Source organism: Clupea harengus, chromosome 16 (genome assembly GCF_900700415.2).
Source record: "Clupea harengus chromosome 16, Ch_v2.0.2, whole genome shotgun sequence".
In the NCBI taxonomy this organism is placed as follows: domain Eukaryota; kingdom Metazoa; phylum Chordata; class Actinopteri; order Clupeiformes; family Clupeidae; genus Clupea; species Clupea harengus.
Window position 1 is genome coordinate 842,223 of NC_045167.1, and position 17,815 is coordinate 860,037.

Consider the following 17,815-nt stretch of genomic DNA (forward strand, 5'->3'; position numbering starts at 1 on the left):
CTCAGTCTCAGTCTCTCAGTCCAGTCTCAGCTCTCAGTCTAGTCCTCAGTCCTCAGTCTCAGTTCTGCAGTCTACCCTCTCAGTTCATCTCCTCTCAGTCTCAAGTCTCAGTCTCAGTCTCTCTCGTCAGTCTCAGTCTCAGTCTCCTCTCAGTCTCAGTCGTCAGTCTTCAGTCTCAGGTCTCAGTCTCCTCTCAGTCTCAGTCTCCTCTCAGTCTCAGTCTCAGTCTCAGTCTCAGTCTCAGTCTCCTCTCAGTCTCAGTCTCAGTCTCAGTCTCCTCTCAGTCTCAGTCTCAGTCTCAGTCCACTACAGTCCACTTCAGTCCACTTCAGTCCACTACTGTCCCCTCAACATTGGAGGCATAGTAGTCACATGTATCAGCACACTCACTGGACAGACAAGGTCCTCAGTAATACACCTGTCCAACCTACACACTTTCTTTCTAACCAGGACCAATTATTGTTTGCGAGGAACGAACCTGAGTGGAAGAGGTTTAGGAGCAGATCATAAAAGGAAGACAATTAGAGAGAGAAAAAGATGTGTTAAAGAGCTGTTATGGGTTTTTTTTCTGGCATTTTCTAATCAACATACACTAGAGGTGACAGTGGTTCAGGAGGTAGAGTAGTCGTTCCATCCTGACTCCTCCTGACCATGTAATGAAGCTTAGAGGAGGGCTAGAGAAATGCAGTCCATTTACCATGCCACTCCAAAATAATTAGGGTTTCAAAATGTGCATGTTCCCTTTTTCAACTTGAAAGAGAAAATTGAATTCCCTCTTGCAATTGAGCATGCTGAAAGCTATAATTAGACTTCATAATCGTCTCTTGTGATAATAGTATGGTAGTCCGTACTTCACAGGGAATTCTGCATAGAGATTTAGAAGTGGATTAGAATTCCTGGGCTGCATTCAGTTAGTTCCTAATGAAAGCCACCATGTTGGGGAGGGGAACAGCTTAGAGCGCTGCTCCAGCTGTGTTCTATGATGTGTGTGTGTGTGTGTGTGTGTGGTGCATCATAAAGGGGGTTACCACGTCGGTGGACATTAATGGTCTGTAGCACGGCAGTTTTATGTGCTCCGAGGACGTAGTGTGTAAACCAACAGAACTCTTTGATCAACAGTCCTTGTTGTACCCTTTGGAACAATTCAGTCATGTTTAATGGCTGTGGGGATTCATCTGACTGTTACCTCTCCTTGCTCCCCTGAATGCAGAGGGTGTGTTTTTCACCTTTATCGTCATCTGCTCACGGTCTCTACACCATTCTATGGTGGTGTCATCTGGTCATGGTTTCTATGGTGATGTCATCTGGTTTCTACACCATTCTATGGTGGTGTCATCTGGTTTCTACACCATTCTATGGTGGTGTTATCTGGTTTCTAGACCAGTCTATGGTGGTGTCATCTGGTTTCTACACCATTCTATGGTGGTGTTATCTGGTTTCTACACCATTCTATGGTGATGTCATCTGGTTTCTACACCATTCTATGGTGGTGTTATCTGGTTTCTAGACCAGTCTATGGTGGTGTTATCTGCTCATGGTTTCTACACCATTCTATGGTGGTGTTATCTGGTTTCTACACCAGTCTATGGTGGTGTTATCTGCTCATGGTTTCTAGACCATTCTATGATGATGTCATCTGGTTTCTACACCAGTCTATGGTGGTGTTATCTGGTTTCTACACCATTCTATGGTGGTGTTATCTGGTTTCTAGACCAGTCTATGGTGGTGTCATCTGGTTTCTACACCAGTCTATGGTGGTGTTATCTGGTCTCACCACAGGCCATGGCTCTGTTGTTTGGACTTACTACAGTGCAAAGCAACTTTTATTCAAAGCTAAAATGTTTTTTATAATTATATCAGTGACATCCACCTAAAAAAAAATCAGGTAATACATTATAAGGCCATTATGTGCAGATCTTTCGTAGAGGAAGGAAGGTGAACTGAAATCAGTTTTTCAGGCAAATGTAAACACCTATAGAATATGTCCTATGAGCCGATGTTATTTAGTCATTTAGTAAGAATTTTGTCAGGCTGGGGAACAGAAACATGTGATCATTTATCATCAGTTTTCAGCCATTCCTTGTTTCAACAATATACCCTTATTTGCTTATTTTATACTTAATTATTGTATATTTTTTGGATGTATCACTCAACTGAGCTATGTGACAATAACATTGGTGTACAGTACCAGTCAAAAGTTTGGACACACCTTGTTTTCTTTACTTTTATTATTTTCTACATTGTAGATTAATACTGAATACATTTAAACTACCAAAGAACACATATGGAATGATGTACTAAACAAAAAAAGTGTTATCTACCATGTAGAAAATAATAAAAGTAAAGAAAAAACTTCTAAAAAGGTGTGTCCAAACTTTTGACTGGTACTGTACATGCAGATGTATTCAAATGTCTGTAGCGTAACACATCTTCAGATTTAGACTCTAGATGCTGGGTCTGATGTATGGCTCTTGTGGTTTAGGCAACAGTGCTCTGGTGAACAAACTGCTCCTGGACGCTGGGATCACATCAGAACTGGTCAAGAAGTGGTCAGAACAGAAGCTGTGAGTGCTGCCCTGTGAACACTGTGATCTTGTTTCAGTAACGTACTGTATATCATCAATTCAATTCACTAACGTTCATAATCATGTTCTGGACCACTGGGAGTCTTTGGAAGCTTAGTATGGTGATGAGAGCAGTGAGTGTGATTACATTACAAATCTTAGTATGGTGATGAGAGCAGTGAGTGTGATTACATTACAAATCTTAGTATGGTGATGAGAGCAGTGAGTGTGATTACATTACAAATCTTAGTATGGTGATATGAGCAATGTGTGTGGTTACATTACAAATCTTAGTATGGTGATGAAAGCAATGAGTGTGGTTACATTACAAATCTTAGTATGGTGATGAGGGCAATGAGTGTGGTTACATTACACATCTTTCATTAGCTGGTTATGGATAGATAAATCTTTCCTGACGATCATATCTAACCTATAATGTGTTTGAGTTCCACAGGAGTGACAGGGTGTCTGCTCGCTTCGTGGCCACGGATGGAGGCATCACACGCGTGTATCCCAGCAGGTGTGTGTGTGTGGGTGCTAAATGTGTGACGAGAAGAACAGGTGTGTGTGTGGCTGCTCAATGTGTGAAGATAAGGGCAGTGTGAAGGATTCCTGAGTCCTGTGTGTGTGTGGGTGCTAAATGTGTGAAGAGAAGAACAGTGTGAAAGATTCCTGAGTCCTGTGTGTGTGTGTTTGTCAGAAGGCTAGTCTTGAATATATCCAGGGATTAAAGACATAGATTAGTTGAAATACTCTACCGATGCGTGTCTCTACATTTACATTTACATTTAGTCATTTAGCAGATGCTTTTATCCAAAGCGACGTAGAAAGGAGAGATGTGTTCAGTGTAAAGATCCATTTGTTGATTGATTGTGTGTGTGTGTGTGTGTGTGTGTGTGTGTGTGTGTGTGTGTGTGTGTGTGTGTGTGTGTGGTCTTTCCCACAGTGCTGGTCTTGATTGGTCAGAGAGTACTTATGATGCCTATGAGATATATGACGTGTATGAAGCATACAAGACTTACAATATGTTTGAGACGTACGAGTCAAGTTTTTACAAAAGGAGCCTGGACAACGACCTTTACATATTCACACCACCAGTCTACAACCCCCGTTCCAATGGTAGGTCTTGTTGCCATTCCTGTTTGATTGTTGCTGCATGTACAGTATATGAATATGTATGTATATGTATGTGCATTTTTGCTAACAATCATGACTGATTTTCTTTATTCTAGTCACAGTTGACTCAATTCTGGTGAGCAAGACTGTGGACCTCAACATTGATGGTGTCAAGCTCAAACCTGCAGGTTAATGCACTTAGACATGTAAAACAAATATCCACTGTATAATATTTATCAAATGTTATGCACATATGTTAACATTTCTTACATTTCCAATGCTGTTTTGATGTTATTGTTATAACCATGACAAGTTTGCCATTACTTGATTTTATGATTACATCATGCTACCATGGTACATCATATACGAATGTGCAATCTAGTGTCAGCCATTCATAATTATAATTGGTTGTGCTGTTGTGCGCCATTAGTCTAATTATCATTTTCATATAATGCATTGGGACATGAGTAATGTGCCACAAACTTATAAACAATAACAACAACAACGGTCTCATGTAACGATAATTTATTATGCAAATTGGCACAAACGTGCATATAGTGTATCTGTAGTCATCTTATGACCAATCCTTTGCTTTGTCCTAGGATGTGGAGGGGGGATTCATTTACCTAAAACCGTGTTACCAGCCCCCTGTGTATATTCTGTGTGTAAAGACCTTACTCCTCCCACTTTTAAATTTAAATGCCACAACAGTAGTGTGACATGTCCTTATGAATAGACCTGCTTTTATGCTGATAGCGTACCCAAGACCTTACAGAATTACTGCAATATGTTGTATTTGCTAGGGATCATAGAAAAAGTACAAATACTGACAAATCATGAATTAAAAAAATAAGGCAGAAAAAGCAGAGTGCCTGGCTCTGGACCCTATCTATCTTTTAAAATATAAAGGATACATGGGACTGACATTAGACATACCCAGTGCATTTATGATTAGGCAATATTATGATATTACCCATTGAGTTGAATGGGGAAACTAATTAAAGAAATCTACAATACAGCTGATGCCGTTTCCATGGAGATGACTCCATAACACATGAAGATCATACCTTTTCTTTTTTTCACAGTGGTGGGTGTGAAGCTGGATGTTGAGTCCTGGATGGAGAGTTTCATAAATGCTACCGCTAAGACCAATGTAAGAACAGCATGGACTGAAACAGTAGTTGGTGTTAAAGACTATTATGCAGACTTTTTAGTGTGATTGCATGAGATATTGCTATTGCTATTGCTCCTCTGAAAGAGGACCTATTCTGCTCATTTGAAATGTTCATAAGTTGATGTTTGGGGTCTACTAGAAAAGATTGACATGCTTCAATATTCCAAAAGCACATTATTTCTACTGTAAATCTCTCTTCACTCAGTCTGAAATGTTCTGTTAGAGCTCTTGTGCCTTTACCTTTACTTCAGCTTAGGCTACACCATACATCATCAGACGCATTCCCAACGACGTTGGTTTCTGTAGTTGCTCAGTGTATTATTGGCCAAATCTGTTACATCCAAATAAAACATTTTCAAGATTTGTCCAGACTCAGAGACATTAACTTTGAGGATTTCAAAGTAATCTAAGTATCATTAGGCTTTGAACACCTTAGACCTTGAACTCAAGAAATGATCAGATGATAATATTTTTGCCTTGATCTGGGGAAATTATGTAGCTTATCGCACACAACATATGAAGACTTACAATTCATGTAGAATACTGTTTTATTAATCATAAAGCCTACTGTGTGCTGTATGCTCCAGATTATATCATTATAATAATCAGCCTTAGGGCTTTATAATCTGTCTTTTGCTGGACAAGTACTTAGATCCTCTTCTGCTGTTGAGCAGTCGCACTTTGCATTTTCTTGCAGAAATGCATCTGTATTTTTTATTTGCAATAGTTTTATAAAATACTGTAATTAACTAGTTCCATTTCTGGTCTGAAAAGTAAAGCTATATGTCTGTTTCTTAGCCTGCGATCTGCGAAGATGAACTCTGTGGCTGTCAAAGAAATGATGAGGTTTGCTTTGTTTATTTGGACATTTGACCATTTCTCTATTCCAACTGTCTGGGCATGTGACTTGCTTGACATATACATGTCCTCTCTAATTTCAGTTCGTGGACTGTGTTCTCCTGGATGACGGTGGCTTCCTGATTATGGCCAATCGTGACGATTACATCAGACAGGTGGACCCTTCTTGTCAAACTCCTAGATGTTAAGCAATGATCTTTCCTCTGTGACAAAACCTGCAGGCCCCCCCTAGTGGTACTGGGCAAATGTTTTTTGAATACAGCCTAGTGCCTAAATAGAGCCATGTACTGTATGGGATACATAAAGATCCACTGCAGTGTAGGTTAAGGAAAGGCAGACGTTTGTTTTTCGAGGGATTTGTTTAGCAGAGAGGTGACTGCTTGAAATCAGCCTGCTTTGATTGAGAACATTTACATTTAGTCATTTAGCAGACGCTTTTATCCAAAGCGACTTACAAGGATGTATACACATTTTACATTTACACCGATGGCACACTGCACATCAGGAGCAATTAGGGGTTCAGTGTCTTGCTCAAGGACGCTTCGACAGGGAATCGAACTAGCAACCTTCTGATTACTAAACGACTTCCCTACCTACTGTACCACTGTCGCCCCCGAGAAGGGCCTCTGTGGGCCTGTGGGCCTCCTCCAAGCAACACTGTACATGCTGTACCGTACGTTTGTCTGATTCATTTGGGTCGTTACCAAACGTGAAGTGAGCTGACCTGTGAGAGACCTGAAGCTTTTCGTTTCTAAAGATGTATGTTATGTTTGGAATTATTCTTGCTGTGCCAGGCGGCTCCACTTGCACTAATGTGACGAGTCTGGAGACTGCGTACTAGAAATGTGTCGAAAACCTAACAAGGGGTCTACACAAGGTCCTGCTTCTCCCCTAAGACACACGTTAGGCAAGAGGCAACTCAGTCAGAATTACAAAAGCCATTACGCTGCTGTAATTGATCCCATCTTAATGTCTGTGGTTCCCGCCCTGAATTAGTCCACATTTCCCCAGGCTTGTCTCTAATGTTCAGACTTCATGTGTTAACATGCATCTGTCTCCACAAGACTACCCTTGGACCCATACAGACAGGGGCGGCCCTAGCACATTTGGCGCTCTAGGCGAGCTTCACTCCTGGCGCAAAGTGTCTTGGAACACACATACACTCTAACCAAACGCCTCACTGGGCTAGCATGTTCTGACAACACCAAGGACGTACGTACCCCTTCCGTTTTCGATTTTTGGCTCATTTTACCCTAATGTTAGATTTTTTTTTATGTCAAAATATTGGTTGGAGATATAGAAGGGGGCGCTAAAAAAACTCTGTCCAGCAAAAAAAAAAACACAATTCTTGTTTTTTTTTTTTTTTTTTGCTGGGCGCAGTTTTTTGCGCCCCCCTCTGAGTGGCGCCCTAGGCGACCGCCTATACCGCCTGTAGGAAAAACCGCCCCTGCATACAGATCACCAGAAACATGCCCTGCCCAAGGGCCACATTGTGGTCAGACTAAATGAGGAATAGAAGTCAATGTGCATGTGGCTATTCACAACCTCTTTAAGAGGTGACTGTGTAGATTAATGTGCTTTAAGAGTTTTGATCACAATTATGATGCAATTTACTTTCGTGAACAACGCAGCGCTACAAAGCATCTTCTGCCCACCCAGTTATGAAGTGCAGGTTCCACCCCTAAATGTCAGGAACAAAATGGAATATGATTTGCTTGTTCACATTGATGCACTGGTGCCTAATGTTTTGTCTGAGGCTTATTTTTAAATGGATGGTGCTGTGGTTCAGGACTAATGTTTGCATGTGTGTGTGTGTGTCTGTGTGTCTGTGTGTCTATGTGTGTTTGCGCCTGTGTGTGTGTGTCGTGTGTGTGTGTGTGTGTGTGTGTGTGTTTGTGCCTGTGTGTGTGTGTGTGTGTGTGTGTGTGTGTGTGTGTGTTTGCGCCTGTGTGTGTGTGTCTGTGTGTCTATGTGTGTTTGCGCCTGTGTGTGTGTGTGTGCATACATGTTCGTTTGCATGTATGCATTTCTCCTACAGATTGGGCAGTTCTTCGGAATGATTGACCCCTCACTGATGAGGAGCCTGATAAATGAGTCTCTGTTCTCCTTCAATAAGACGTACGACTACCAGTCCACGTGTGAACCCCATAAAGAAACCAGATCTGCTGCTGGCCCGCGCTCTGTTTACGTGGTGAGATACATTGATCGTACTTCTGGTGCCCATGAGTATGTGAGATACATTGAGTATACTTCAGGTGCCCATGAGTATGTGAGATACATTGATCGTACTTCGGGTGCCCATGAGTATGTGAGATACATTGAGTATACTTCGGGTGCCCATGAGTACGCGAGGGTTTGCTAGGGTCCAAGTGGCCTAAATTTCATCATCAGAGTACTACGGCTAAGGGAACATTCTAAACGTGTAAAGGATAAATGTGCTTATTGTTCCAAAACAGTTATCATTGATTAACAAACATGTCTTGTCATAAATGTGTATATGTGACTATGGATGTGAGTAGTGTGAGTATGGACATTATGGTATTACATTAATCCTTTTCCTCTCCATTGAAGCCCATTATGAAACAAGGTTACCCTGTTTTAATGTTAATGCTCTATATAAACGACTCACGCTGACTTAGTAAATGGAGTGTTGGTGGTACAGTGGTTAGCATCAGCACCCTCCGAATGGCTGCCCTGAGTTTGACTCCAGGCCACCGCAGGATGCCCTCCGCAGGATGCCCTCCGCAGGATGCCCTCCGCAGGATGCCCTCCGCAGGATGCCCTCCCAAGTCACTCTGGACAAATGCATCTGCTAAATACCTTACATGTACCTTTACTTTCCAGCGTAGGAGTAAAGATTTAACCTTGGTGCTTTATTCAAAGAACCATCCATGTCTTTATGTTTGGAGTGTTCAATAATATTCTATTTTGTTTAATCCCAGCCCACTATAGCAGATATACTGCATCTTGAATGTCCAATAATATTCTATTTTGTTTGATCCCAGCCCACTATAGCAGATATGCTGCATCTTGAATGTCCAATAATATTCTATTTTGTTTGATCCCAGCCCACTATAGCAGATATACTGCATCTTGAATGTCCAATAATATTCTATTTTGTTTGATCCCAGCCCACTATAGCAGATATGCTGCATCTTGAATGTCCAATAATATTCTATTTTGTTTGATCCCAGCCCACTATAGCAGATATGCTGCATCTTGAATGTCCAATAATATTCTATTTTGTTTGATCCCAGCCCACTATAGCAGATATACTGCATCTTGAATGTCCAATAATATTCTATTTTGTTTGATCCCAGCCCACTATAGCAGATATGCTGCATCTTGGCTGGTGGGCTTCTGCGGCAGCCTGGTGAGTGCTATATCTGGCTGTGGACTCTGGGTATGACTGGGTACTGTGGTGTAACTAGCCAAAACTGTTATTGTTATTCTTGGCATAACGATTGTATGTCTACAGCAGTCTGACAATTCAACCAGAAGAAAAACATTCATAGAAATGTATTGAAATTTAGAACGTAAAAAAAAAATCAGAAAACACAAAAAAAAACATTAAAAGGTGCTATAAAAAACAAACAGCAGTATCTTAACGGCAGCTATTGGCCAGTACATTATTGTAATGTTTTAGAGTACAGATTATACACAACTTTCTAACAGTGTGTATTATGGAAACTACTTCATTGCTACGAAAATGTAAGAAAATAATTGACATTCCAAACAACATGTTACGGCCATGAATTCAGTTATGGTCTAATAAATCAAGAGGCTGCAGGCCCAAGTGACTTAGGTCTATTCACCTCTCTGTCATGTCTGTTGTGTGTGAAACTTCTTGTGGTTGAATAGCTGACGATAGAAATACCTTGATTGAAATGTACAAATAATGGCTGATTTATTTGTGCTGGGGATTCTGGCCCTTGTAGTGTTTGTAGTGCTGTCATGTCATTTGTGCCGGGGATTCTGGCCCTCGTAGTGTTTGTAGTGCTGTCATGTCATTCTAATCCTGTTTGTGCAGGGGATTCTGGTCCTTGTAGTGTTTGTAGTGCTGTCATGTCATGTCAGTCTAATCCTGGTTTTCTGTTCTTGCCTCCAAGGTCCATCATGCAGCAGCTGTTTGTTTCGTTGACTTTCCCAAGTTTCTTAGAAGCAGGTAAGATGCACGGGCAAGAAGGAGTGTTTTTCTCTTTGTACTGTGTCACAGTAATTATGTCTGCTTCAAAGACATTTGCTTTCAAAGAACAGCATGTCCTTTGAAACTATTTCATTCAGCCGCATCACATCACGGAGTTTGTTTGATTTATGTATGTATGTTGTTTCATATTTTTCAAAGCATAGCCACATGTCAAACGTGATTGATGTGACATTGAAATATGTTCCTTTTGGGAACAGTTTATATTGTATGTTTTGAATGTCAGTTCATTTTTTAGACAGGCCCATTAAGAGGTTGATGAGTTTTTCTCATTGCTTCTTGCCTGAGCTCCCCTGCAGACTGACAGAACTGGGTTCGGTTGGACGCACTGGATTCTGGTGCTTGATGTAAAAGCAAACGGTCTTATGACTGACTGTGTCTTGGTTTCCAGGAAATAAGTGCTGCTGCTGCATATGTCTGCTTGATCATTGTTACAGTGGACACAGATGAGGAGCTCCCTGATGGGGCGTCGAGGGAAAGCTGTATTAATGAGCAGTCTCAATACTTCTTTGGGAACAGTGAAACGTCCTTCTTTGGTAGTGTGGACTGTGACACATGCTTAAGGTAAGCTTGTGCATTTATTTTGTATCTAACAGTGCTAAATATGGACACTTAATGATTCATTGCTTCCTGGTTCCTGAAATACATAGCATAATAAGCACAACTGAACCGTTACCCACCCTGAAGAAACTCACAGAACCGTTTCTTTTAGTGTTAATGACACCAAAAGGAGCTAGCAGTCACCCAAGAGCACCTCTATCAACTATGAGATGAAATGGGGGATACCTCAACGTGTCACAGAGCATTGGGAAATCATTCCATTAAAATAAACGTAGTCACAGATTCATTTTGAGGGTAACATAAAAAAATACCTCCACCATTTCACAAATCTGCATTTTGCCCATGCATCAGCAAGTCTTTAAATGTATTTAAAACTCCTTACTGTTACATTTAAAGCAGGAGAGAAATCACAATGGCTATTTCATTTGTTGCACTCTCTCTCGAATGATGCTCTTCACTACCTATTGTAGTTAGATGGTACACACTGTTCTTAGGATTTAAGTACTTAGTTCTTAGTATTTAAGTATTCATTTGTCACATATAATTTGTCTACAGGATGCAATCGTTGTTTTTTACAGGCAGTTCCATGCCGAGAAACTCAGCGGGACCAATCTGGTGTTTGTTATAGCTGATGCCAAGCTAGCCTGCCTGTCATGTGACCAAAAACCTCTCGTCCAAGGGAAACAGCCCTGTATCCTTCATCAGAATGGACAGTCTATTGAACGACTACATTCAAGAACTCAAGAAGTGTGTATAAGTACAGTAAGATACAGGCACATCAATGCACTGTCATGAATAGGTAAGGGTGAGATGTGTGAGCCTCTACATTAGATTGCACAGGTGGCTGTTATTGCCTACTAGACAGTCCTGCCTGCCGCGCCTCCCGTGAGGCCGTTGGGTCAGCTGTAGTTTGGTCAGCCAGGGGCCGCTGCTCGTTGATGTTCCACTCCTTTCACCCCGGGAACATCTTGTGGTGGTGGTGCAGTGGCAAGGATGTCTCCCCGACACCCCCTGCAGCTGCTCTTTCTTATTGGCTAGCCCCAATTCTCACCCCTCCTCCTCAGCCGTAGCCAAAAGCTGTCCTTCCCCGCTTCCTCAGTGAGGGCTTTTGTTGCTTTTGAGCTTTATCCCAGGTTCCACCCAGCCATGCTGTTGATGTACTGATGAAGCCCAGACAGCCTTCGTCCATGGGGGGAAGATGATGGCTGTCCAGCCTGCCTGCCTACCAGCACTCAGCAGCCAGTTCTGAGTATTTAGTCCTCTCACGACCATAGGAGGCCTGCCTTCCCTCCTCCCCCCTCCCAAGGGATGGTGAGCTCAATGAGCAGGGCATTCTTGGCAGCAGAGCAGACCAAAGCACTGTGTCTGGCCAGAGTGGTGAAGCGGCTGCTTACCTATGTCGATTCCTCATGTTCCAATCCTTTCCTGGAGAAGGGAGCCTTGGAGGGCCTCATGAGCTGGTGTCTGCCACTCTCTCTGGGTGTCTCCCGTGCTGAACTGGATGAGGTTTTGGCTTTTTTGGCTGTAGGTTGGTTGTTTGCAGTTTGCAGCCTGCAGGTTTCCAAAACGTCAGCTTCTTCAGGACCTGATTGTGATCTGCAGTGCCCCTGTGTCAGCCTCGCCTTGCACCCTGACAGCATATGCTGTAGGCTAATAGTATTGGCACCCACATCTTTCCTTACAATTTGCAGTAAAGTCTGATCAGGTTGTTTATTTATCTCTTGTACTCTCTCCTTGGCATTTCAGTACCCTTTCAGGATGCCAAGGAGGCCTCTGCCACAGACAAATGGCTTGGCTGTTTTTCCTTTGTTTAGGTTATTTTACATTTTAGTTCAGGTTATTGTACATGTTGTGGTGTGTTTCTTGAGCAAATACCCAAAAGCCCCTGGACCAGATCCTTGTGAACTCGCCCTGAATCCTCGCTACAGGAAGGGTCCAGACGCGTGCTTCGACAACAACGCAAGTGTAAGTCTGTCACTCTCTCTACTGAAATCTTCCTTTTTCTTTCTTTTCCTAGAGAGAGCATCGAGTTTCTTGAATGTTGACTCACACACACACCACCATATATCATTGACATCACACATGCATCTTGCTCATATGCTAATATGCTTTTTTCTGTGTTATCATGTTATCAATTTTTCTGCTTCCTTTGGTTAGCTCTGCCCATTTCTGTGTGAAACCTTTCTGTGCCTCCATTAATGTGCTTTTCAACTTTTCACTCACTGATGGTGTTTCTCTTTTGAGTGATGTGCTCTCACACATTGACATTCCAAACTGGACCTCTCTCTCTTTTACTGCTCATCTCTCTCTCAGTTACTCTCTAATATTACTGACTTGCTCTGTATCTTTTCTTCTATGCACTTTTCACGTGTTACTTAATCGCTGACTAATGTCTAATGTTTTGCCGCATGATTATCTCTTTCTCTTTTTCTCTGTGTGTGTGTGTCTATTTCTGGATTGTTGCCTGCTGGTTGTTGCTAGGATGAGGCCAGGTGCAGGACAAGCGCTGGCAGTCCGCTGGCCTCTTCTCTTCTCATGTTACTGCTGCCACTGCTCATGTCCTGTCTCGGGTCAGTCCCACTGCTCATGTCCTGTCTCCCAGGCTCTTCTTAACTCTTTCTCTCTTTCTCTTTTTTTCATTCGCCTTTAAACATGTATGTCATCCCCTCTTCCTCATCATTTCTCATTATCTTCGCCATCATTATTATCATTTTCTCATTTTCTTCTGCCCCCTATAATAGTCTACCTAACAATGGAGGATCTAATCTTCTCTGTGTTGTCTGCTTGTGGAAAATGAATGGGCAACTAAAAAGACTGACTGTTCAATAATAAGATCTTAATGTGTGCTCATCATTGTCCTGATGTCAGGAAGTATATACAGGATTTATATTCAGTGTATTCTTTTATTGCACATACAGAACACTAGCTTCATGTTATAGTTTCATATATAGTTATAATTACAGCCACACTTAAGTCCCCTTCAGGTCAGATTGCCTAACTGGCACTTCGACTAGTGCGTAACTTGCAATTACAGCAGTTACATTTCTGCACTTCTTTTTTCCTTTTTATTTCATTTTGTTATATTTCTTATGTAAAGTAGTATTTATTTATTGTTACACCAGGTTCTATTGCTCGTAGCTTGACTATTCTCTCCCTTGTACGTCGCTTTGGACAAAAGCGTCTGCTAAATGACTAAATGTAAATGTAAATGTAAGATTGGCATGTACCGCATCGTGACTGTCCTCTGTGTAATGGTCACAACAGGAGCAGGATGTGGACTGTGGTGGAGTGTCTGGCCTGAGCCCCTCTCTGTGGGTCCTTGTGCTGCTGCAGCTGGCCCTGCTTGGGTTATCGAATGCCTCTGGACACGGGACTATCATGCCTATCATGACGACTGCTCAGTGATGCACCTACACCGACACTACAGACTTCACCCTGCCACTTGCTTGCTTCTCAACGGTTTCTCTGCTAACTTAGACCTGTTTCAGGGTTGAGGGTAGTGCTGGAAGGAAACGATGATCCAACGAAGTAACCAAGATGTAACTTTCTGAACCAAAATGTAACTCTCTGAGCGACGGCTGATTACTGCCCAATGGCCTTTTGATGATGACGGATAGCTGATCAACCTGTCTGTGATTTAGATGACCCATGCAAATACAGAAAGCCTAGGCACCGCTCATGCAGTGTCTGCACTCAATGGAAGATGCTTTAAATACCTCTTTCATTTTCTCTACCAGTAATATAACCACTGCCAGAAATAGGGCTGTCCTTTTTTTGCATTTTAAACAAACAAATGGTATTTAAGCAGAATAGATGTGATGTTAACAGGGAACATTTAAGTTTGCTGTCTGTCTAAAAATGATTAGTCTCACAGAGACAGATATGACTGTGATATGAAGTGAGTTCCCAGTCTGAGGAAAAAACCTGTTGAAATTGGGGGCTAGAAGTGTAAGCGAACAAGGCTGGCAGGCCCCACACCTCACCTCTGCGTTTGCCTTGCTTTGAACCGAAGACCTTCAATCCTCCCTCAATCCCCACCCTTCAGGAGTTTGGTCTGATTTATACATTTGAAATGCCGTTTATGCTGTTATCATTCCCACCTACATGTAGTCCACATTTCACCATGGTTGAACAAGACGTTCACCACGCAAGAGTTAAGGGTTAAACTAGTTCAACTAAATTTGAAGTATGTTCACTTCCTGATCAATCAAGCTATAGCTGAAACCCATCTAGCCTCCGTTTCTCTATTTCTGTTATCTGCCCACGAGTGCAACTGTGTGTATATATTGGCATCCTACTGACATGATCAATTTAATGAACCAACTGGTCCTCATCACACTGCCAGTGCCAGTGGTGGTCAGATGGTTTTCTGGTACAGCTTCAAACAGTCCAACCCACACCATGAACTCCCCCAACTCCACACTTACTACTTAGCTCAGACAAATCAAACCTCTTCTTCGATGATCCTTCTCTAGTGTAGCCTGCTAGCCTGGTGTGTGGCTACCTTTGTGAATACGTGGGTCTGGCCATCAGTGTTTCCAGTTATTGCATCCAAATGGCCATAGATTTCAAATTCATTTAGTAACCAATGGACCAGCCCTCAACCAGTTGGCATTGATCACTATGGTATTGCTACACTTCCTACTTCGTCACTAACCCTTCGTCCCCGACCCCCGTTGGCAGTAAGGAAACATCGTCTTTGCCCTTGATAAATACATTTACACATTAGTTTTGCTCCGCTTTTAATGTTTCGTCTGCTAGCGTAGCTACTACAGTTTGTATGCTTCGTCTGGCTCTAGCACTGCCACCATTGTTTCAAACAAATGCTTCACTTCAACGTGAGCACACTTAGCCACCCCCACTGTTCACTGATTGGTCTACCCTTCAGAGTGGCTGAGCCATTCATATAGCCAATAGGGTGTCCAGACTGTAACTAAGTGGGTGGAGCCAATCTGGGAGCCTGCAGCTACATCAGATGAAACCATGTTGGAGAATAAACATCCAAAATTGTGTACCTCAATCCCACTAGAATATCGGTTCGACCAAGAAATCCAAGAGATTCTAAGCACGTCTTGAAAACTGCACTGTAGTGATGAAGTATTGAGTGAGGGTTTGTCTCTTTGAGTTTCACTCAGATGGTTGATGTGAGATATCACACTGCTTTGTCTGAGGGTTTTGCTCCAAAGTATGCAAACGTGCCTGTGGCTATGGAACTGAAGTTTGTTTTTTTTAGAAATGTCTGTCAAAATGAAGGAATAGTTGCATTGATATACAACTCTGTGTTTTTAATATATCTATTAATTTATTGAATTGCCAAATGTAAGATTTGAAAATGGTTGCAATGAGTTCTGATGATTTAATGTGTGCTGTGTCACCCATGCTGTTGTACTTTGTTGAAAGGTCATAGCAGGTGTTATCCTCTGGAAATCCTGTTGTTGATGGTGTGCCCTTACAATAGGCATACCTTTACCATGAACCAAAGGGGGGAGAGCATAACTATTGACTACTAGCTGAATATGACTATTTCATCTTTTTATCTTTCATGTGGTTTTTGTGTTTTTTTTTTTTTCTTCAATATTGATATTGTTTATTTTAGATGTGCCTTGTGAAGTACTCTGAATTCATGAATAGACACATGTTGCAATCTGTTGGTTGGGGTACAGATCATCTCATTCCCACTGAGAACCTATGCATAAGACAGCAGAAGAATTATTAGAATTCTTACTATTATGTGCCTCAAAAAAAAACTAAAGGACCACAACATAGTATCGGTGGTTGCTGGCATTATCCTCAGTAAAATTATGTTGAAACAAACTTTCAATTAAACTGTTAAATGAAGAATATTTCCCTGGTCAACATTCTAGCCTCTTTTTGAGCAGCATGTTATTGAGTAGTGATTCACCAGAGATTGAATTGAGGATGACAGTATTCTAAACACAGTCATTACATGTTCTCTGTCCTTCTGGGTTTAAGGAGGTGTCACGTGATATATTTGTGTGTCCTGTTGCTTTTTTTTCCAGCTCATGCCACAGAACAATAAATAATAATAATAATAATAATAATAAAACTTTATTTATATAGCACCTTTCATGCAAAAGAATGCAGCTCAAAGTGCTTTACAGCAAATACATAATATGCACAAAGAAATTACATGCACATAAAAATAGACATCAAAGAAACATAACTCAGATATAGTGCAAAAAAAAAAATATAATTATAATTATAGAGATATATTTAATAGATAAATAGACCTCATTACATCTGCTGTGTGTCTTTCCAACACATTTTGAACTTGAGAGGACCTCGGTCAAAACGGTCATTATTACAATGCCCAGCATTGTGTTGGATAACTGCAAATGAAAGCAACAGGCGATGTTCTCTCACATCTATGGATGTGCACACAGGTCTACAGATATAGGAAATGGTGAAAGACCACACAATTGCATTTGCAGTGTAATTAAAGCCATATCTTGGTCATCACTTTATTTCTTTATTTTGACTACAAATAAGATTTGACCTCTTTTTTAACACAACCAGGAAGAATACTAGGATGAACACAAGCTTATGTTTGTTATGTTATAAGTAACAATTAGGTATTGAGTTGAAATTGATGAAAGGCAGCCTTCATAGTCATAAAATCATCGGGGGATTGTTCAGCTCATCTACATCATTTAAGTTTTTGTAGTTTCTCTGTTTGTAAAACGCATATGTTATATTGTGGAGCATATGCTATATTGTGGAGCATATGCTAACCAGATTTTCATTCATAAGTGCCATGATCTCTTCCTTCCCCCATCTCGACCCTTCTTCTACTCCCTCTGAAGCTCCAGAAGCTCCCTCTGTGTTTCTTATATGGAATCCTCTATTGGCTCATAGGCAGTATCAAACAGTTCAAACTTCGTATGCAAAAACTGATATTCCCTCTGTGTTGTGCATGATCTGTGTGGCCCAGGAGTGGCAGTAAGTTGTCAAACGTGTGTATGTGTCTGCATTTTATCTGATGATTGTAGAAAACGTTACAGAGGGGTTCTAAGGCATCAGTTTGTCTTGGTTTACTGCCTTTCTGTTGAGCAGTAAACATTTAGTTCAGTCACTGACCACATAATGTACACTCAATATTTACCATTGATTATTAAATACCATTCAAAATGATTTATTTGATCTTATTTCAGTTTAATACATCTGAGACGGTAGTTTTAGCACCACTTCAAATTCCAAAACATCGCTCTAAGACTACAATTGTTACTGCAGACACTCAGTTAAAACTCTCAATGTAGATGTAGGTATAGTCACTTGAAGTGCTCAAATCTAATGCTGTCACCTCAGGAATAAAATGTC

The 17,815-nt window shown here is 41.3% G+C and overlaps 1 protein-coding gene across 1 annotated transcript in view; it reads left to right on the top strand.

Moving 5' to 3' along the window:
• cacna2d1a (calcium channel, voltage-dependent, alpha 2/delta subunit 1a) overlaps window positions 1-14,963 on the top strand; it is a 71,719-nt gene extending 56,756 nt beyond the window's left edge. Inside the window, exons 25-38 of the mRNA XM_031583333.2 lie at window positions 2,483-2,564; window positions 3,019-3,084; window positions 3,511-3,683; window positions 3,797-3,868; window positions 4,766-4,833; window positions 5,653-5,700; window positions 5,796-5,867; window positions 7,751-7,903; window positions 9,033-9,085; window positions 9,822-9,877; window positions 10,354-10,480; window positions 11,056-11,168; window positions 12,360-12,442; window positions 13,742-14,963. Coding sequence (XP_031439193.1) covers window positions 2,483-2,564; window positions 3,019-3,084; window positions 3,511-3,683; window positions 3,797-3,868; window positions 4,766-4,833; window positions 5,653-5,700; window positions 5,796-5,867; window positions 7,751-7,903; window positions 9,033-9,085; window positions 9,822-9,877; window positions 10,354-10,480; window positions 11,056-11,168; window positions 12,360-12,442; window positions 13,742-13,882 — 1,307 coding nt within the window. The 3' untranslated portion in view covers window positions 13,883-14,963. The remainder of the gene's footprint in view (window positions 1-2,482; window positions 2,565-3,018; window positions 3,085-3,510; window positions 3,684-3,796; window positions 3,869-4,765; window positions 4,834-5,652; window positions 5,701-5,795; window positions 5,868-7,750; window positions 7,904-9,032; window positions 9,086-9,821; window positions 9,878-10,353; window positions 10,481-11,055; window positions 11,169-12,359; window positions 12,443-13,741) is intronic.
• Window positions 14,964-17,815: the final 2,852 nt, after the last annotated feature.